The sequence below is a fragment of the Macrosteles quadrilineatus genome, unplaced genomic scaffold (assembly GCF_028750875.1).
Source record: "Macrosteles quadrilineatus isolate MER2022 unplaced genomic scaffold, UCM_ALF_1.0 Scaffold_5__1_contigs__length_97177068, whole genome shotgun sequence".
NCBI lineage: Eukaryota > Metazoa > Arthropoda > Insecta > Hemiptera > Cicadellidae > Macrosteles > Macrosteles quadrilineatus.
In genome coordinates this window covers 20,234,416-20,256,737 of record NW_026542598.1, presented here as the reverse complement: position 1 = coordinate 20,256,737, position 22,322 = coordinate 20,234,416, and the positions used below count along the sequence as shown (strand labels likewise).

The 22,322-nt window shown below is 39.2% G+C and overlaps 1 protein-coding gene across 2 annotated transcripts in view; it reads left to right on the top strand.

Moving 5' to 3' along the window:
- Nucleotides 1–22,322, top strand: part of LOC128993909 (epidermal growth factor receptor) — a 142,978-nt gene that overhangs the window by 116,049 nt on the left and 4,607 nt on the right. Inside the window, exons 2-16 of one of the 2 annotated variants that reach the window (XM_054418009.1) lie at nucleotides 288–426; nucleotides 12,053–12,219; nucleotides 12,565–12,733; nucleotides 14,031–14,232; nucleotides 14,821–14,944; nucleotides 15,088–15,285; nucleotides 15,966–16,267; nucleotides 16,705–17,067; nucleotides 17,574–17,850; nucleotides 18,571–18,732; nucleotides 19,139–19,315; nucleotides 19,548–19,684; nucleotides 20,292–20,562; nucleotides 21,079–21,364; nucleotides 21,885–22,115. In XM_054418009.1, coding sequence (XP_054273984.1) covers nucleotides 327–426; nucleotides 12,053–12,219; nucleotides 12,565–12,733; nucleotides 14,031–14,232; nucleotides 14,821–14,944; nucleotides 15,088–15,285; nucleotides 15,966–16,267; nucleotides 16,705–17,067; nucleotides 17,574–17,850; nucleotides 18,571–18,732; nucleotides 19,139–19,315; nucleotides 19,548–19,684; nucleotides 20,292–20,562; nucleotides 21,079–21,364; nucleotides 21,885–22,115 — 3,166 coding nt within the window. In that variant the 5' untranslated portion in view covers nucleotides 288–326. The remainder of the gene's footprint in view (nucleotides 1–287; nucleotides 427–12,052; nucleotides 12,220–12,564; nucleotides 12,734–14,030; nucleotides 14,233–14,820; nucleotides 14,945–15,087; nucleotides 15,286–15,965; nucleotides 16,268–16,704; nucleotides 17,068–17,573; nucleotides 17,851–18,570; nucleotides 18,733–19,138; nucleotides 19,316–19,547; nucleotides 19,685–20,291; nucleotides 20,563–21,078; nucleotides 21,365–21,884; nucleotides 22,116–22,322) is intronic. The other variant, XM_054418010.1, reaches the window with a different exon arrangement.

The following is a 22,322-nucleotide window of genomic DNA, read 5'->3' as shown; positions in this document are numbered from 1 at the left end:
TAAATTTTGCAAATTTGATTCAAACAAACGAGGATGTTTAAGGAATGTGTTCTAGGATACTATTACCGACATCTCATTGATTGCATGTCTGTCCACTTTTACTCAAAGAGGGATTTTACAAAAACAAGTTGTAGATCTCGACTTCTCTCATTGTTATACAAGTTTTCTTTGCCAGTCCGCCTTTTTACAAAGAGATAATCTACCGACAACCGAGATAGGTCCTAAGACTTTTCATTTTTACCAACCTCCTGTCACACTTTTACTAACTTTGTTGGGGTTTTTCACAGGATGCCGACAGTGTGGTAGCCAGGGCATGACGGGTAGCCATGGTGGATCGCTGCAGCTGGCTAGCATGCTTGAGCTTGGCACTTCTCAGTCTGTCTCTTGGAGTCGCCTCAGACAAATCAGAATTCGTCAAAGGGAAAAGTGAGTCCAACGCCACAGAACATACTGTATACAACTACTATTTTTAGTGGTTGAAAATAAATATTTAAGGTTTTGCAATTTATTGACAATTTATTTCTCGTATTATAATCCTTTTCCCTGAGAAAGTAACGTACAGTTTAGTAACTGTAGGCTAGATATTATTTCCCAATATTTTTTACACGATCTGTCAAGGTGTAACTTGTGCATGTTTTATTTTAAGTCAATTTAGTTTAGATTTATTGTGTACCTAATGTTAAATTGCAATATTATAGCCTTAAAAATGTTTGTTTAACTTTACTGTAGTATTTTTACTATGTAAGCAAGGTACGATTTTGTACCAATACAATTTTGCATCAAGGAATTTCAAACGCATTCAAGGGATAGCTGCCCAAACCTTCAAGTTTTTGTGGATGGCACAATTTGCACGGGAATCAACCTCGGTTCTAACAACATCTGAAGAAAGAATATTTCATTCACCATATGCAGTACTGTGTTTTAACCAGTGTTTCAATAACAACGTACATCGCCAAACTTGTCGAAGCTGTTAACACACTCGGAGAATGCGTTCGTTTACACTTCAACATAACCGTTCATCTCGCAGCTGTCAAAAACACATTTGAATAGTGTCAATGACATTTCAATACCAAAGCACTCAAGTTCGGGCGCCGGGCGTCTGTCGCCCAATTCGGTCCATTGTCGCTCACCTGTGCCACGAATGTCACCCTTATGTCACCAATCTCACAACTGGTTCACACCTTGTGATCCTAGTTTACATTTGGGCGCCGAGTCGGTGTCGTGTGTTGCTGTCATGTCTGACACGTTTTCTCTCAGGGCACAGTAGTTCTGTAACTTTGGTTAAGTTTAGTTAACAATCACGTTCGAAATTCATTTGTTCAGTCTCACCAGTTTATTAATTGTTAATAATATGCTAAATCAAAGCAGTCTACTTGAAATTAGGCCCAAATTCACATTTACACCAACTTCAATTGGGTTAGGATAAAAAGACAAATTTTGCAGCAAATATTTAAATGTTTTTTATGTGTTATGAGGTTGGCAGCATTTTCCTAGCCATGCTCGTCCACATGGGCCTAAATTAATAACGTATCAAGCAAAACGGTACAGACGTGAACCCACGAAATCACTGCCTTGGGTACACATTGAGCAACCGACTCGCTAAAATAATGAAAAAGTAGTCAATAGTTTTTTTCTAGCAGCGAATTACAATACGGGTTGATTCGCTTAACGTCACGGGTCAATAACTTTGCCAAAGTGAGTTGTTCCTCGCACATGCATTTCTGATACGTAGTAACCAAAAATGTAAACCTTAAGTCCCCGTCTCAGGAGGTCCAGCGAACATCTAGAAGATATCTAAATAACCCAACCTTTGCTCACTATCAAACCTTAAGCTCCCATTAAGTTGTATAGACTCGGTGTCAGTGAGGGGGGGGGGGTGTCAGATCAGTTTTGTTTTTTTACTAATCGCCGTGTCAAGGAGCTTTTAGTGCCTCGCCGAACTGCTCCGATAGCGTCCGTCCGCCTAGTCCATTAACTACGCCGCTACCGCAAATGGACAAAAACCACTAAATTTGTCCCGTCACCCGGGAATTTGTCGTTTATCGTTAATTCCTGCGACGAGAATTTCATAATCACATATCAGGTTTGGAGAGTGGTAAATGACGGTGGATAATTAGTGAGCACGAATCTGAAGACGTAGCTCAACGTTTAGTTTCCTTCTACTTGTACGTTCACTTGTGAGGAGGGCTTCAAATTTGTTTGACGTTTCGGTAAAAAAAAAGAAAATAGCAAGCAGGGCAAACGTTTAACTTGTTTAGCGGTAGTTGTGTTTGTGTAACTATATCTGCGTCAGTGCCCTCAACATTTGGTGAAATAGTTTTCGCATCGCAAAATAAGACGGAGCTTTTAATTCTGCTTGGAATTGAACTGTAGGTTAATATGGCAATTAAATTTTACGAAGGAGCACAATGAAACCTCGATAACAAGTCAAATCCTTGATAATATGTGTCATTTTCAAATACCCTTTGTTTTATACGAGTTACCCCTAATAAAAAGGCAACCTCGATAAAAAAACCAACCCTGATTAAATTCTTATTTGATAATACTCATGAGAGGTTCGTTATCGAGTGTCTACTAATGTTACCCTATCAGATTGCCGCTCATGGCTTGGGTGCATGAGTGCTTGAATGTTTCTCTACCAGTGGTAGAATGCTCAGATGATCTATACTCCATTCTATAACTCACAGTGATGGGGTACCGTAGTGGTATGAAGTTACTTCACCAAGGCAGCGGAATGGTAGGGAGACAAAACAGGATGCAAAAGTAATAGAATCTTTCTGTTGAGTGTTGGAGGGCTAGAATCTTACTGATAGAATGGTAGAATCCCTAGAGTGGCAGAATGGTAGAATCCCTAGAGTGGAAGAGCTAGAGTGTGGAAGATCCTGAGTGGTAGAGTGGCAGAGTTAGTGGCCGAGGTGCCGCAGTGGCCGCAGTACCGCACGGACAGGTTCCCTACATGGCAAGGATCGTTCAAGGAGATCCACTCCGTGACTTGCGAATATTTCCTCTTCTCTGCGGCATTAGACTTTTGGTTTTGTTAGTTATAATCACACGGCATTAACACGCGGATCGCTGACACCGCTTCACGCGCAGCCTCGCTACTAGTGAAATGCTCGTTTTAATTTCAAATTGTTTTCAGTGTTATTTAGTTATTTGTAGTTTGATTTAATTTTCACTTGATTTTGCTTACTGCTGGGATTTATTTTTGTTAGGGAGTTGTTTAAATTTGTACGAGTATTTTATAATTGTAAATATCTTCGTGGACTATTTCCATCAACGAAGACAAATCTTCCTCTTAACTAACACTGAAGCACTAGGATCAGCGGGTGGAATCAATTATTGTTCTTTTAATATTCCTCCGTTTCTTAAATCGTTTCCTTCGCAGTCTGATCATTCTTTCCCATAATAATTTCCACATGCCTTCCTATATTCTCAACCTAATTTTTATTGTAAATTCTTTTTAAAACAAGGAAATAAAACTATTGATTCATTTCTTTTTTAGAAAGTTTATCGTTTCCCAGGTCCTTGGCGTGTTTTAGGCACATTTTTCATTTCACCCCGTTCTTCATGAGATTACCAAATACATAACAACTCTGTGTGACGTCTGTGCCACAGTGTGTGCTACTTCTTTTCTACCACAGTGTGTGCTTCTTCTTTTCTACCAAAGTGTGTGTATCTTCTTTTCTACCCAGTTTGTGCCTCTCAAATCGGACTAGAGAGACAGAGAATGAGAGAGAGTCCGGAATGTAGAGATATTAATCATAAGCCACGTCCAGGTACACCTGCAACGTTGATATCCAAAGGAGCCGTCTGTGGAACCAGCTAATAATCGCCGTGACCGACCATCCATTAAACATACCTCCGCCAGTGCATAACCAATAGTTTGGTAAAGTTTTGGCAGTGAAGAATTTACCAATTATAACAGAGTTGAAGATATTGCTTGAGCTTTTGCCTGGCCCATTTGTACCCTTCAGCGTTCCAGCCATCTTCAACTATACTAACAATATGTTGTGTGTAAAATTTCATGTAGAATCGGTTTGTGAATTAATTTAGATTTTTTTCCACATCACACAAAAACCGAGAGTATTTTCATTATCTCTTCAGGAAATTCTACACACAATTTATTATTAGTATAAGGGTATAAGTGAAGACGACTGGGTAATTAACAAATTATGGTTATACATTTTTCTCGAACAGTGTATGAAAATACATAATTAAATTACGTTGCACTCCTTTAATATTTGAAACAAAGAAAGTATAGGATAAAAATCAACCAACTGTACTCATGTTTCGCTTTCCGTGAACCAGTATATATAATGTTTGTCAAACAGTCCCAGGAAAAAAAAATAACATGCCAATATTGTGAGGAGTATAATGTATGGTCATTTACAATTTCAACGCAATCCTCACAAAATGTGTTTTATCCACTCTCTCTTCAGTTATTTATAATTCCATCTCATCCCCCAGAAACACCCCGTTTTACTTTTATTACCTTGTATTATTTAATAGAAGACATTACTCGAGGATATGACCGTAGAAAATCCAAAGTTACTGCGATGTCCTTTCCAGTGGAAGTACTTTATTATAAGTGAAGTGTCCATTATATTTCCATTACTATCACGCGTTTCTTCCACCACTTTATGTGCCACGTAATGTCGGTCCCGCTACGAAGGTCGCCGAAAGACGCCGAGGTTATCCGAAGTTGCTTCTTCGTTCCCAGGACCTTTGGCGGGTGTTTTATCTTATATCTTACACAGTAGTGTAATTGATAACATTCGATTACTCTTGTGGAATCTGAGAATACTATTTCTCCGCGTTGTCATATTTTTGATTATGAAATTAATCTAATCCGATCTTTTGAAAATAAAAAAAATATATAAAAGACTAAGTATCGATCTTCTGTCAGGAGAAATGTCTACAGTTTCGATTTTTTTAAATGAAGGGGTAAATATAAAAGGTTATCACAGTAAGATAGTGAAAGTGCAAAAACAAAGATTTTCATACAATTTATTACCTGTATGTAGTCAATGTTTAGATTTATAGGGAGTTTAAAAACGTAACGAAACCTAATGGAAGTATTGTCCAGTCGTAGCATGCTTATTCAGAGATCCCTCCAAAATGTATAGCAATCGAAGTATTGGTTAAGATTGGTTGTCTAAACTAATATTATACGTGGGTTTATTAATTGACAATTAGTATAAATGAACAAACAACTTGCGATTAATCAAGCATTTAGACTCCGGGGCCGTGCTACGCCCTGTCATTCAATGCGTCCAAAACTTGTTTTTTAATTGGTCCGGCTAAAAGTGCGAAGGCGCGGGAAGGAGTGATCAGCTGATAGCCGGAGGCAGGTTGGGCAACATCCGGTAGTGAAACTGGCTGTCAATCTCCCCTCATACTATATAAAATGTGTGGGCGTCAATAGAGAAATCAGTTTAAATTTAAAATGTCAAATACGCCAGTTCCATTTTTAAATTGGTTAACAGTTGTAATATTTTGATTTAATTAATTTACTATCGCAGTAGAAACTCACTAATCCAGAACCTTTGAGAAATCTCAGATGACAAAAAATGTGGATTTCTGAGTGCCGTCTAAAATGGCGTAGAATAGCAGAATTACCACCCAAAAAGATGGTGCACCCAGTGCACGATCTATTACTTTAGACATCCGACGATTTCTGCGTTCAACTATGATGTCCATTATACTCTCAACTTCATCTTATTGCCCGCACATTTTTACGAACACGCCCGCACTCTGCCATATGATGTGCCTGGATTGCTTCTTCAATGGAAAAATACGTACAAGACCTTAATATAAGAAATAAATGAATAAATTAGACCTCCTCACGCCGTTCATTATGATTGCCTATTTCTAGTCCCGCGATAGCCACCAGAGTAAATTTGTCAAGTATCTGCGGATTCAATTTCCTACCGTTGGGCAATACGAAATAATTTTTCAATCGATTTGGTTCAATCATGGATTCCAAACAGAGTGAAATAAAACACACGATTTCAAACTGGCACGCCAGTATTGGGCGAAGTTTTACATTACGATTTTCCACTCCCCTCTATAGTGTCTATCTATAGCACCACAAGAGGCGCTTCTCATTTCAGGTGCTTGACTTTGAGTGGTATCCGCGTTGTGTCGTGAGGTCTCTAGTGCCGAGGAGACTCTAGAGGAGCGAGAAAGACGGAGAGAGGTCGTGAGTCGTTGGTCGTCCGTCATCCCATCGTGACCCGCGGCTGGGAGGTCCACGTCCAGGCATCTCCCAGGAGGCGAACATCTCGCATTTCATCCTTGTCGATCTTCCATAATGTACATTCACTTGCTCGATAGTACATTGTACTTGTCAAATGTAAGATTTCAGATATAGTGAATTGTTACTAGCTTGAAAATACCAAGGGTTTTAAATCAACGGATTGTCTTTCCCAACTTGTCTTGTTATCTGAAAGGGTAAATTTGCTCGTCGCTGAGTTATTTAAAATCTTTCGAAAATGTCAATACATTTTTCAATCGTGTTGTAAATTATTTTAGTGCGTATTGCGAAAACAATTACTAGGAAACCCTTTAATCCAAACGCTACTTTATCAGTAAGTGATTAAAATCCAATCACCTCTGCTAATATTTGGTATATTTGTCAAAGTGTACTGGAAAGGTCTATTCTGTTTCAAGATTCCCATCATGTCTATTCAAGTAAATGTTTCGAAAACTGATGAACTGCTAAACTTCAATTCTAATGTCCTCAATTGTTAGGTATTGGTTTAAGCATATTGGTTTTACTATTTTAAACCCCGTACATTAGACTAATTTCTATGATTTATTCCCTCCGCTTCTCTGGTATATTCACTCGATGGTGTGACCATTGATATCTTTGGGTGACTTGAACGCACGCAAAACCGAAGTAGGATTAATTGTTACAGTTTTTTAACATCACTGGCTACACGTAGATGAATTCAAACTTTACCTGAACTGTGGCGAGTACATTTGTTAGTATATAGTAGTCTCTCATTTGCTTCGGACACAAAACTTAAATCTCTAGAAGATTTAAATAGTTAACCATAGTTTACGATCACTCTGTATGTTATCTATCTAGCACGTAGACTGTGGAGCCAGCGCGGCGAGGTTGTATGGTTGCCGGCCGCGCATGCGCAATGCTCCAGGCAGTCCACGGCGCAGTCTCAGTTTATGCGCACCACTTATCTGATCGCCGTCTTATAGAAAGCTCTGTCTATAAAGTGGCCTCGACTGCTCGCTTTCTAGCACAGTATTTTAACCTCTCGAACCAAAAGGGGATATAAGTTTGCTTGGGTCTAAGTTGTGTTGCCTTCAATAGTTGTCTATGTGGTCTGTTGTTGATTGAATTTTCTTGAGCTATGTTTTTGTGGCCCAATACTAAATCTTTATTCCAGGTATTTGAATAGCACTCTTTGATGTATCCAACGCCGAGCTTACTTATCAGTGTGATTAATCTCTTTGAGAATTTCAAACGAAGAATTTACGAAAAATGAGAAAGTAATTAAATGCAGATAATGGGGTTTCCTAATAACCGCAGACGCAGGGAAGAGCGCGCGGTCTTGGCATTCTTCGCGCGTTGGTATTTCTCTTTGCGATACAGATGAGAATGTTTTTGCCATTTACGTATTTTATCCGTGAATTCCCCATTAGTTCTGATGAAAATGACCTTTAGCTCCCTGGTGGTTGACCGCGCCCCTTTGTGTTGGCTTTTTGAATGCACATACTCGTTATTTGAACTACAACCGGGATAGTCTCAGGATTCGCAACCATTTGTGATAACATTTCACGTGATACTAAAATCACGTTTTGCATATTATTTTTCCATACATTCTACGTTGATTAAATGTTTTTACTTTTCTTGACTATCAGTGTATCTGCGCACTGTCGTACAACCCAACAGATATATCCACTCAGTCTAACTGCTTACCTTTTCTCGTCTCCCAACTATTCGATCTTTCTTACATATTTTAATTAAGTTGACAAACTGCTTGGACAGATCGCCGCGGATGTTGCAGATTAGTGTTGCTAATTGACCAACTCTCGCGACTTCCGCAACCACCGGAAACGGCGAAACTGTCAAACCGGAAGTAGCAGCCACCGTTGCTCCCTTCCGCAAAGGACGTGATGCGGTCCATGGATATTGAGATATTTAATCGCATCCGCGACATCGCAACGTACGGTAATGCACACGATTTCGTCAATTGAGAGATCTAACTGGGGTTAACTAGAGAAAAATCCGAACGAATAATATCCTTGGGTAGAACTGAGACTATATACTGACATTGTATTCTCAATTCATTGGTAGTTTATGAAGTGAATTCAGGGTCTTCATATATTGACGAGAATAATTTACAGTAGCAAGAATAGTCGACTACGAGGCCTTTCGCCTTGTGAATATAAAACATCAAACTGTATTATTGGCAAACACTATAACTTATGACCTCTATCTCTCCCCTCTGCCGTGAGATTCCCTTAGTCGAGTCATGAGTCAGCCAAGCCAGGTTCTTCACACGTTCGCGTTGTTTAGCTCAAGTCGTTAGCGCAAACTCATAACTCGCCGTAAACCCTACTTATCTCTAGTCGCAGCAATTTATATCATAAATACAGCAGATTATCAGGTCGTCCGTACTACTTATCCCTTAACAACAGGCGAGCGCGATACATTTCCGCGGGCACATGCGTCTTTGTCGCGGATAAGTCGAAGAAGAAGCTTCAAGGAAAGCGACATTTCATCTGCTAATCCACCCAGGGAATTTTTATCGCCCGGTGGATTCTTCTCGTCGATTAACGCTAAGAATAAATAGCGTTTATAATTTATCAGAGAACTAACTGCATTCCCGGACTGGTAATCTTTGTTTATCTGTGCTGCGATCTGTTGGACGTCGTATGACGACAGCTGGTCGTCGTATCACGAGTTATTACTGCGGAGTGTACGACATAGCTTGCACAGCTTCGCGCACCCAGGTCGGGTACTGAACTGGCCTGGTTATACTTGAGAGTAGCTAGCTGTTTGAAAATCCACTATTCTTCAATTCACATTACTTCTCGTAATTGTTATATTACAAGAGAAGACCACACCTCCATGCTGATATTCGGTATCCTGGAGGCAATGTTTATGAAGCCAATTGTATGGTTGGCTGAGTTGATATAGACCTTAACTCAACAAATCTTATGATTTGAATGTTGCTGGTTCGGTCCCAAACTGGGTTGATTATGTGCCCGCCCAGTCATTGTCATGCCGTTTGTCTTGATCTGACTATCAAGAAGATAAAGAATAAAGGGTTATCGTTGATGGCTAGATAAGGATCCAGACCGCTTCTTTACATAAACGTACAAAATACTATTGAGTATGGAGAAAGCTTAGACTATCATCAAGTTATCATGTCGAGTTAACATGTTCATCTTAGTTGCACAAGCGAATGGTAAAAATATGTTTAAATCGATATTATAAGGTCGACGTCTATGGGATTGTAGCCAATTAACTACATTTACGTAATTTCTTCCTCGACTTAAACGTCGCCGAGCAGGTGGTAGGTAAGGTTGTGCATCACCTCCATCTCCTCAGATCCGGCATTCCAGTGTCTCTGGGCGAGGAACGAAGGAACGGACCGACACTAGACAGGGACCGACGGACCGGACCGCGATACTATCTTCCGTCCGTCAACATTAGACCACGATTCAATAACTTCAAACCCCGCTCCGGCTCCGGCATCCCGCATTTCTGGTCTGCCAAGACGTTTATCCCATCTTTTCAAGTTCTATTCCAGGATTCCTTCCAACTTTTTACTCGTTACATTCTTTGATATCCATCGTTATGAGTTTGATCGATGGAGCGTGCAAGTAAATTTGACGGCGACTCTCGGAATATTCGGTGAAATATCTCGGCTCGTTAATCATTTCAAAGTTAGCATTCCAAACTTAGCTAGTTTGACAACTTGCTGGATGAAGCTGGATTATTACGTAACCGTGTTTTCCGCAACTTAGATACCACTTGTGTGGGTATAACCATCGGACATTCTATGTAGATCCCATTATAGTTTGTGACCGAGAAGGACCTTGTATGGTGTGAGACTGGATTAACTACCAAAGTCCGTGTTAATGCTATTCCTATGATCTTGGAAATTGCGTTGCCTTATTCGACCTTGAGGATCCTGATTGTAGGCTGTAGTCGTACAACTGGATGAGTCACGAGGCTGCAAGACGAGGAAACATTAATGTGTACAATAACAAGTAACAATAGCAATAGCTACAATAAACATGTGATCTTAACAATATATTGTTATGCAACCACGTGAAACAAACAAGCTGTACTCACTACTTGTGTGGAAACGAGCGGTTGATAGCGCAACTCCACCTAGGAGGATATATATTATATAAGTCCTCCCAGAACTCCACCGACTTATGATATAGGACCTATTTCCCTTAATTTACACTCCTAATTTACCTAATTTACATTCTATTTTATTGTATTTATTTTGCCACAGATAAATACAAGTATACATTACTCAAAATGAACAACTCAAATTGTAATGACACTAACTGATCACACGTAACCACAATAATGATGAAATGACATTGTATGCTACTGTTTTAGAAATTTGCCTATACCTACTATCCTATCCGATCAGAAAAAACTTCAGTAGTTACTTTTTTTACTGACCATAATCAGTAATAATTACTTATCCCTCACTGATCTTCCAACCATATTTGCGTTTAAATACGCCTTAGCTTTGTGCTCAAAATATTGACATTTCTCATAATGAAACCCCGTTTTTCTCCGACTTCCAGCAACTCAAAAACTTCCTTTCACATTTTGACATCGAGCAACATTTTTATCAGAGATTAGCGTTCGCCTTTTTGCTGGAAAGGGACAAATAACCAGTTATAACCAATTACACTAAATCAAAGCAGCATGCGGGATTCCAAATAAATTGCGGCGAGTCGGTGTCGACTGGGACTGGGACTGAGCACGCAGCACGCAATGAACCTCCGTGGAGCAGCAGCAGCTTCGCCGCCATCGCCATAGTCGCTGCCTCAGGCTTGCCAACACCTGCGTGCTATTTGTTCGCCTTTGTCATATATCTTGTATTTTTTTTCCAAGGTTTATTTCACGTACTACCCATCCTGTTTGTGCACTATAACTATAGTACTAGACAAATTAAATGAACAAGCCCTATAGGTTATGGCATATGTTGAAAATTCTATCTAATGAATTTATCACCCTTTTAGTAACTCAATTTAAAGGGTCGTCTTGTCCGGTTTGTATAGGAAACTTTCTTGTTTACTATTTGTTGCACTTTGACCTATTTTAAAATGATTTTAACCAAATGAAACGATCTATTCACAAGCAATATGTTGTCCTCATGGCCTTTTACAGTAAAGCACAATTGGAAATTTATAGAATCTATCTTAAAAAGAAAAAAAAAAACATTTAGTCCACTCTACACTCTTGCCACACACTCAGTGACAGGAGACAGCGAACTCTACCAACATAAAACACAAACACAAGAGTCTTCAGATTTTGCTATAGAATGAGAAGTCTTCTTGCACTATTAAAAGACAATGGTTATGGTTAGTGCTCATCTAACAATCAGAAAGTCGCCGAACTGATACAGGGTTAATCTAGTAGTTTTGAAGCTTTGAAACTGGACACAGCTGTCCTTGATCATGGGGATGCTAATTATCCTGACTAAAGAAACAGTTAATCTTACTCATTAACAAAGCTGCCATTAACACAGATCGCCAAACCCCATTTTACTCTCATCTCGACTGAAAGTTGCAAAGTTAGGTGACATTGCAGTCTTAAAAATAATGATAATGAGTGATACTCTTAAGGTGTACTATAGTTCGGCCGCTTAGAAAACGACCTGTGCGCTAATGCTAAACCAATGCTGGAGGAGGTTGTTTTCTAAGCGGCCGACCTATAGTAAGATAATCTTTTATTTTCTTCATCTTCCAAATCTGCTGTTGACCTGATGTGTTCGCCTAAACTTCCGACATGATTGAACTCAAGTAACAATGATATTTTTTGTTGCAGTATGTATCGGGACGAACGGGCGAATGTCAGTTCCGTCCAACAGGGACCACCACTACCGCAATCTTCAGAACAGGTACACCAATTGTACGTATGTGGACGGCAACTTGGAGCTGACATGGCTGCAGGACGAACACATGGACCTCAGTTTCCTACAGTACATCAGAGAGGTAAGGAGAAGTGTCTTCACTACCTTGATAACATGTAAAATGGACATATCTTCCATCAGATATTACTGATGTAAATTAATGATTTCTGTTGAATTCGCCAACTTTATAACCAAGCCAAAGTGAAAGGCTAGCTTATAAGTATGGCAGTCAGATTATCATAGAAGGCTATCACTAGAAATAACACTTTTTGCAGCTCACTCTGGGAGTAGCTCTTCAACTATGTTCTTTTTTACAAGAAAATTGGCTGCAACTGGCCCATAGATGGAATATGTACTTAAATATCTAAAAGTGAATTGTTTTGACCAATTGTCTAAGTTTGTATGTTTAACCGGATGTGTTTGTCAGGTGACTGGCTACGTTCTCATCTCCCACGTGGATGTGAGACGCATCGTGTTGCCGAGGTTGCAGATCATCCGAGGACGGACTCTGTTCAAGCTCAACAACTATCCCAACGAGTGGGCCTTGCTGGTCACACTGTCAAAGATGCACAATCTGGAGATGCCTATGCTCAGAGGTAGGCTAAAAGCGACGTCCTTCTACATTTTAAGTCATACAAGTTTCTGATCCAGAGAGCCAATAAAATGAAGCTGTAGGCTGTAGAATATTGTTGAAAGTAGTTTTTCATTTCTAATTTATTGTATAATTTCCATTCCAGTTCATGTGATAAGTTCGCTTTCAGTGTCACAGCTGTTGCTTGGAAAACTATCACTCATGAGTCAACCAAACTAGGACTGATTGCTTACGAGTGATATGACATGACTCTGTCACTCTTATTAATGTTTGTTGCGCCAACTTGGTACTGTATAGCATTGACAATAAATAAATCTTTTTTATTCCCAACTTAAAGTGAATCACACTTATGATTATATATGGTGGTGATGGATACTGTTTTATAACTTTGCAGCTACCGTTTATACAAATGTAAAACGTCATTTTTTAAAATTCCTGTCCTTGATCATTGGGCTAAAGATCTGCCTGATCATAGTCGGTAAAAAAGCTGTCATCTGATTCATACAACTCCCATCTTTTACTCATCTTTACCTTCATAGATGTCTGGTGTTTGGTGTTATATAAATTTTTCCTACAGTTACCTGACAATGTACATGTTCTCTCACTGATTTGAGAAAGCAAAGTGGCCAATTCGCTCATCAGTGAGACAATGTTAACATTGTCTCACTCTAATTACTTTGTCTCACTCCAGATTTGCAACGTGAAGGCACGAAATAGTGAACGCGTAACATGCAGGCAACGTCGTATGCGCGCGAAATACGTTGGCATCACTGGCTGTAAATCAGCTGGTCAGCTGTTGTACTGTTGTATTTGTCACTTCACATTAAATGTTATGTTAAAAGTTCACTTCTGTGTAAAAATAGGTTATGTTTCTTCACAAATTTATTTGTTTTATGGTAACTGTAGGGAAAGTATAATGTGCAACTCGAGTTCAAAGTACAATTGCCTCACTCGAGAAACCATTCCTCACTCGCCTACGGCTCGTGAGTAAGGATTTCTCTCGAGTGAGTCAATTGCTCACTTTTCTCACTAGTTGCACAAATAACTATAATCTAATGTTGTTCCACAAGAGACATTACATTTCCTACACACCTTTTATTAAACTATTTCAGAATTGATTTAAAATCTATAGAGACATTGCTGCAACTATTCATAACAGTTCCCTTTGGAGAAATAGTTAGGCTATATTTTTAATGAAAACCACCATGGGCTTTTACTTGAGGTGAGTGTATATCATATATTTACTACATCAAGTATGTATGATGAATACCAAGACTTAAACTATTCTTCATCTCTTGCAGACATTCTACAAGGGAGTGTAGCGATGCTCAACAACTACAACCTCTGTCACATGAAGACCATCAACTGGGACGAGATCATCACGGGACCGGGAGCGGAGTTCATGTACGTCTACAACTTCACACTTCCGGAGAGAGAGTGTCCACCGTGCGACAAGAGCTGCGAGCGAGGCTGCTGGGGCGAGGGACCCGACAACTGTCAGAGGTACGTAGTGAAAGGTTTTGTAGTACAATTTTTAAATTATTATTTAAGCGGATATATGAATAGCTTTTCTAGGCTGCTCTATATAGGCAATCTGAATAGTTATAGTAAAATTTGTTTATAAAGATGGCCTCAGGTCAGGATTTTTAAGGTTTTTGGTGGTGGATAGGTAGAGAAAGGCGCTACTACTGAAAATGCTACCTTTTTGTATATTTGTTAACTTATTGTAGCGTGTTTATTTTTACATTTTCATTTATTTTTGTCAGTAAGTTAAACCCTTCCACCACAACATTCTTAATAGTTTGTGAGTTTTTATATCTTATTTAATTACAGTATTTAAGCCCGGGAGACATAATTGTCCAAAAACTTGAGGTTGAGGTATGATTTCATTTATGAAATTAAAACTTCACAAGATTTCCAAAAGCTTTCATAGATATTCTTATCTTTTTCAGTGATATGTACAACAATCAAATATTTTACAGTATCCTACCATTTTATTTTTATAAAGATCTTTATTTGAAGACTCATATTTATCTTGGTTTAAACTTAAAATATTGCTATTTCTTAATATGATTTTAATATTTATTACAGGTTTTCAAAAGTGAACTGCAGTCCGCAATGTTCCGATGGAAGGTGTTTTGGTCCGAAGCCCCGCGAGTGCTGTCACCTGTTCTGTGCCGGGGGCTGCACAGGACCAAAACAGAGCGATTGCTTGGTGAGTAAATTTTCATATTTTCTTCTTAATAACATTTCATCTTGATTTTTGTCACAGTTTGCTATGCTAGAATTTAATTTATTTTCAGTGAGTACAATCACAACACTGTTCATTTATCTAGTCTCATTTGTGTGTATGTACAGGCGTGTCGTAACTTCTACGACGACGGGGTCTGTACTCAGGAGTGCCCCGCTATGCAGAGGTACAACCCCATCACATACTCCTGGGAGACCAACCCTCTGGGCAAGTATGCCTATGGGGCAACCTGTGTCAAGAACTGCCCAGAACATCTACTGAAGGACAACGGCGCCTGCGTACGGTCCTGCCCTCCAAAGAAAAAGGTTAGTGTGGTTTACATAATGTGATATAATGAGTGACATATTTACCATACAAAGAAAGCATTAAAGCATACTTTTTTCAAAATATAAGTATTGGAATGATGAAGTATTTGGTTAAGACATAACATAATTTAAAATCCCATACAACATATTCATGGGGAGCGAGCTGGTTTAGAAGTAGAGCGTGGGACTTTGGAGCTGTAGGTCCTGGGTTCAAATCCTTCCAATAATGTGATAACACTGCAGCCCTATAAGACTCGCCGAAAGTAATGTGTAAAAACAGTTCCGAGCTAGAACCTGGCGTCCTGGGATAAAAAATGGGAAATAAATAATTTAAAAATCATTCATTCTCAATTTTCCATATTAGAAGAAATGCAAATATGGCAATACATGTCTAGGAACGCCATAATTTATGCTACTCTAAGATTTTCCATATCCGTTGTAACCTCTGGCCACAATTTAATGGTCTTTCATTTTTGTTTCCTATCTTCGATCTGTCTTCCATAGGTATTTTTGCATCTACAAAATTTCCCTTAGCAGTATTGCTCTTATTTGCTACAGAGTTATTTTCAACGAGCACCGGTGTCCCTCAATGAGGTGATTGGTGCAGCAACCAAATATGCTCTACACATCTGCACCAGTTTTTATCACATTCTGAAGACTAACAACAATGTTCTGTTCAGGCTGTGAACGGTGAATGTGTCCTGTGTGACGGTCCCTGCCCCAAGATGTGCGAGAGCAACCAGATCATCCATTCTGGTAACATTGACAGTTTCAAGGACTGCACCGTCATCGAAGGATACATCCTCATCCTGGACCAGTCCTTCGAGGGGTTCCAGCAGGTCTACTCCAACTACAGCTTCGGCGAGCGTTACCAGAAAATGCATCCAGATCGGCTGGAAGTGTTCAGCACCCTAAAGGAAGTCACTGGATACATTAGTATCCAAGGATCTCATCCGGACTTCAAAAACCTCTCGTATTTCCGGTAAGTCAAGATTGAAATGTTATCTTTGAGATTTTTATAAAAATATTGGACTCTCGTGCACTGGTGTTTAATGTCAAGGTTACACTTCTGTTGATAGATTTGAAAAATATTGTTGTTATAGTTTAAATAACACCAATATAAATTGATCATGTCCAGATTATGTATAAAATGGTTAATTTTTAACATGTCAGCTAAGTTAGAGAGTATTACATGATGGTTTGCTTTTAGTTTGCTGAATAGAGCTGTGCTTGATTACGCTTCAATAATTTGGAAGTTTGGAGTTAATCCAAGCTGCTGGAGTAGATTGCTTATAAAGTCTTGAGGGAATCAAAACTTAATCTACTGAGAGTAAAAAATACACACGTTTCAAAACAGATTTTCTATTTCTCTATGAGAACTTAAAGAATCCATGGGTGACAATTTTTTTCCATTTTCAGAAACCTGGAAGTAATTGGAGGAAGAACCCTGACTGAATACTTTGCCTCGCTGTACATTGTGAAAACGTCGCTGAAATCCTTAGGCTTACGATCCCTAAAAAAGATTCACTCGGGAAGCATCGCAATTTTGGAAAACAAAGAGCTGTGCTTTGCGCAAGGAGTTGACTGGAAGAGGATCAAGAAGTCGGGCGAGCACGGGACTCTGCTGCAGAACAACAAGAGGGACGAGGATTGCATCAAGGAGGGATTGGTGTGTGATGAGCAGTGTACAAGCGAGGGATGCTGGGGTCCAGGACCAGACCAGTGTCTGAGTTGTGGCAACTACGAGTTCAACAACACTTGTCTACAGGACTGTGGCCCAGGGTACGTTTACATGTTAAACATAGAGAAAGGTTGAAATTTGTACTATTCGTGTAAAATTGGCTATCAACCCATTGTATACCTTTGCGGGCTACACACATACAGTATATCAGTAGGGCCAAAAAATATCCAGAAGTGTTCCAGAACTGTCAATCATTTAGAAACTACTTTTTCTATATGTTTGCAATAACAAGTTAATTGATTTCATCACTAGGGCTTGAAGTCACTCTTTTACCATATAATATAACAATGGAGCTTAGGGTAAAGGGAATGAATACACAACTAACTTACATTGGAAAAGAGTTCCAAGCAGTTGATAACACCCAACGTTATATTTAACCTCTAAAAGGAGACTTATTCAGAAGAAATTAAACTTCATGAGTTTAATTTAATGTAATACTTGTACTTAACATTTCTTTCTAAGCCAAGTGCTCTGTCCTCCAAAATTCCTTGAAGTAGTGTTTTATATTCTGTCATTAAATTACTAATCTATTGTTTTTTTTTTTCAGAATGTACAAAGCAAACCACAAGAAGTGCATGCCGTGCCATCAAGAGTGTGAGTCCACCTGCAAGGGTCCGGGAGCCAGCAACTGTTCTCGCTGCAAGAACGTGCGAGACGGTCCGTTCTGTGTTCCGTTCTGTCCCAGCAGCAAGTATAGCCGCAACGGTGTGTGTGAGCCTTGCCATCCCAACTGTGTGTACGGCTGCCAGGGACCGGAGAACACCATCAGCATCAACGGCTGCAACTCCTGCGAGAAGGCGATCATCAACGAAGACGCGTCTGTGGTGAGTTTTTCCACCTTCTAGATGGTTGGTTGATAATCAACCAAGTAGTAATCTTGTAGAAAATGTTTATATATTATTTATGATGTATTTGCGTAAAAGAATACAAAATATTTTCACTCCAATACTGTGGAGAAAATGAAAAAGGTTTAGAGGTCAGCTAGCTTACTGTACCTGAAAGAATTAGACTCTATGGGTTAATGGATACACTAATAGATCTATTAGCCACTGCACTCTAATTTTCTAAGGTAAGTTAGCTGTCCCTTTTCAGAAGAATTCTTAATCAGACACTTGGCTCTCATTTAAATTTTAAAACTGAAGATTTTCTTTAGAGGCATAGAGTTCAGCTGGTGGATCAATTATATTTCAGTGACTAATAAATTCACAAAAAAAACAATAACACAATATTGTTATTTCATCAAAGTTTAAAGCTTCTAGAGTAGAGCTGTTTAACATTGATTATACAGGGCCCCAAGAGGCTTATGATTGTTAAAAACGCAAGGGAGAGAAAAACTCCCCCACAAGGAAGGGGGGGGGGACAATTTTGTTCGGGGCCAAACCACGTTAAATGGTTGCGTGATGAGCCCCAGGCCTGCGATTACCTATAATCTATCCTGCATATATTCAGTGTAATCTCTCATATGTCACAACATTATTTCATTAGTTGAATGATCAAAAGGCTACATTAAATAGCACCACACGTCAACATTGTTTGTTTTATAGGAGAGGTGTCTCCAGAGGAATGAGTCGTGTCCAGATGGCTACTACTATGAGTGGGTGCTGCCACAGGAGCAAGGCGCACTCAAGCCACTCGCAGGGAAGGCTATCTGCCGCAAGTGTCATCCTAGGTGTCGTCGATGTACCGGCTACGGCTTCCATGAACAGGTAAACCTCACACCTAAGATAAATGTTAAAATGAGAAGTAAAGATGAATGAATGTGTGAATTGTTTATTCTACATAACATGTCTACATAATAAAAAAATTTACAGTAATTAATTATCAGTCTTAACAAACATAAGAAAAACAATTATACACAGAAATAACAAAAGGGTGAACTTTATGTAGAACAGTAAAAAACTAACAAAGCAAACAGAAAAAGGGTTAGTTATTAGGTCTGTGGAATCAGGAGACATAGACAAAACTCTGCCTTTGTATGTTGGTTTGCTATGAAAGGTTTTAGTCACATTAATTGATTAATTTTATTGCGGTATTTGAGATGAGGTGGAATGATAAAAAGAATTTGACTTAATTTTTGGGTGGAAAAGATGACAGTATACCTTGATGTTATAGGTGTGTCAAGAATGCAGTGCCTACAAACGAGGGGAGCAGTGTGAAGATGAGTGTCCGGCTGACCACTTCGCTGATGATCGTTCACAGGAGTGTGTTCCTTGCCACATAGAGTGTAGAGGCTGCTATGGACCAGATAGTAACCATTGCTACAACTGTCGCAACTACAAGATCTTTCCTGTAAGTTCAGCTAGCGTTAATTGATACAGTATCATTATTTCCTATAGCCTTATTTTTGAAATTTTCCGTTACTGCTATGAAGATGGCAGTCTCAAACGAGGCTGAAACATTAGCTCAGATCACCTATAATATCACAAGGTTTTTAACTAAGATGGTGATTTTATAGTTAAGTGTGACTATAGAATATTTACTATTAGCCTTGTTATTTATTGGTGTTTAACCGTTTTCACAGCCTGGAGTTGACCCTGAGGACAATTCCACATTGTTCAACTGCACGGCCAACTGTCCTGCTGAGCTGACCTACAAGATATTCCCTCTGGACAACGGAGATCCTTACTGCTGGAGTCAACCACACGCAGTGCCGTCAAGGTTAGTTTTAACAAACTTGTAAGCTTTGTGTTTACTTAGTTTTACTTGGTCAACTTAGGTTAGGTTAGATAGGGTAGATAGGTAAGTAGATCAATAGTTACCGTAGTGCCTTGAAAACGGGAGGAGTTTCTTTACGTCCCAAAGTTAGTATAGTCAAAACGCCTAGAGTAGTCTATAAACTAAGATTTAAAAAAAAAATGGTCAACTTAGTAATTTTATAGTAACTTCAAGCACTTTAAGCTTAGGGCAAAAGTCTTGGTAAAAGTGAACCTAACTCATCAGCTCCTAGACTCGCAAGGCCATCGAGGCATTTTAAATATATTGAGAAAGACAAAGTATAATGAAAATGCCCTTTTAATATTTTTAGCATTTTCTTACAGTCATACAAAGCGTCTAGCATTAGATATCTAGAATCAGATCCATTCCTGATGAAAGACAAAACTGTATCTGTTCCCTCAGTTTGTATATGTAACATTAAGCCACATGAAGAAATCTCAGCTGACTGAACTGTACAATGTTCAAATCAACCATATAATTTTTCATCATAGTTTAGCATTATCTTCATCAAAACCCTATAAGATTTAACTCACAGCCATCACATTTCCAGACATGAGACGGACCAGTTGTCAGCCATACTCGCCGGAGCGGTGGTTTGTGTGTTTCTCCTGATGATCTTTCTGCTGGCCATCGGATGGCAGTGGCGCAAGGGGAAGGCCAAGGATAATGCAGTGAAGATGTCCATGGTGCTGCAAGGCTTAGATGAACCTCTCAGACCAACCAACGTCAAGCCTAACCTGGCCAAGTTGCGGATTGTCAAGGAGGCAGAGCTGCGGAAAGGAGGTGTCTTGGGATTCGGCGCATTTGGAACTGTCTACAGGGTATGTTGAAGGTTTTTAAATCACCTACATTTTATAATCAAGATATTATGATTTTGCACGCATATTATTAGTTTCTAGTTAAAATCTTTATAATTTGCCAACCAAGTTTTGTTGCAGAGTAAAAATGCTTGTGATTACAGTTCAATTATTCTGGATGAGGATTATATATTGTGTGATGACAACAAGTTACACACTATAATAGTCAAAACAAATACTTAGAATTACTTAGAACTTGCACAGTTTTTTGGAGGAAAAGGCACTTGGCTTAGGAATACTGTACATACAGATACACAACTAGTTCACATAAGAAAAGATTTCCTAGCAGTTCATTCCTCCACTTCCTTCTGAAAACAGTAGTGACTCGTAGTGACTAACTGGGACTCGTTTCTTCGGTGAGTTAGTTGTGTGTAATTTGCACAAACTTCATTGATACTTAGTTGAAAATTTTAGATTAATTCAAAATTACATCCACCAATGTTTGTTCGTTTGTTCTAATGGAGTTATTGGATGTTCCAGGGAGTGTGGTTGCCTGAGGGGGAAAATGTAAAGATACCGGTGGCCATCAAGGTCCTGAGGGAGCGTACAGGAGCCAACACCAGCAAGGAGTTCCTAGAGGAGGCGTACATCATGGCCAGTGTAGAACATCCTAACTTGTTGCAACTCTTGGCCGTGTGTATGACATCCAACATGATGCTGGTGACTCAACTGATGCCCCTGGGATGTCTTTTGGACTATGTGAGAAACAACAGGGAGAAGATCGGGTCCAAGCCTTTGCTCAACTGGTGCACGCAGATCGCAAGAGGTATGTTGACAGTGGTTTGAAACATGTCCAACAAAATTTTAAAAAAAATTAAAAGCTGTATCTATGTTGAAATCTTTAAAAATCCTTTTTGAAATCTTCTCAAATTGCCTTACAAACACAGAAGTACATTTTATAACTCATCGAACATTACTCAGCACTCAGCACAATCAGGTTCAGATGAACCTTATTTATTTACAACTAAAATCACCATCTTGAACTTAAGAATGGCAACAGTTCCATAACTGGATTATTTTGTGGGAATAGCATGAAACATGAAAGATGGATTTTGTGTTTCTTGTGCCAGAGTGGACACTTACCCATTTAGGCAAGCCTGCTAATTATTAAAACCAAGGCCCCTGTCCCTAGTTGTGTTGTAGTTTGTGAGTCCTACTCCAAAATTTGGTGATTCCATCCATAAACAGCATTACATTTAAACATTTTGAATCGTTTGATTGACTCTTGGAGGATATTTAGGAAAAAACTTATTCACAGTTATTCACAAAATTCACAATATTTCCAGGAATGGCACATCTTGAAGAGAAGCGTCTAGTCCACCGAGACCTGGCTGCTAGGAATGTTCTGGTGCAGACGCCGAACTGTGTCAAGATCACAGACTTTGGTCTCGCCAAGCTGTTGGACATCAACGAAGACGAGTACAAAGCTGCTGGAGGCAAGATGCCAATCAAGTGGCTCGCTCTGGAGTGTATACAGCACAGGATATTCACTCACAAGAGCGATGTCTGGGCGTTCGGTAAGTGTCTAATCCATATATCTTATATTATTGTATAATCAATATCCTGAAATTAGGCTGAGTATGTATTATTTTATCCAATCGAGCTCCCAAAAAATCTTTTTAAAATTTTAATACAGATTTATATTTTCCTTCAATCTACTATCTAAAGAAGAAATACCAGTGTTAAGGTTTTACAACCTACTAATGTATCTGTTAGCCAATTGA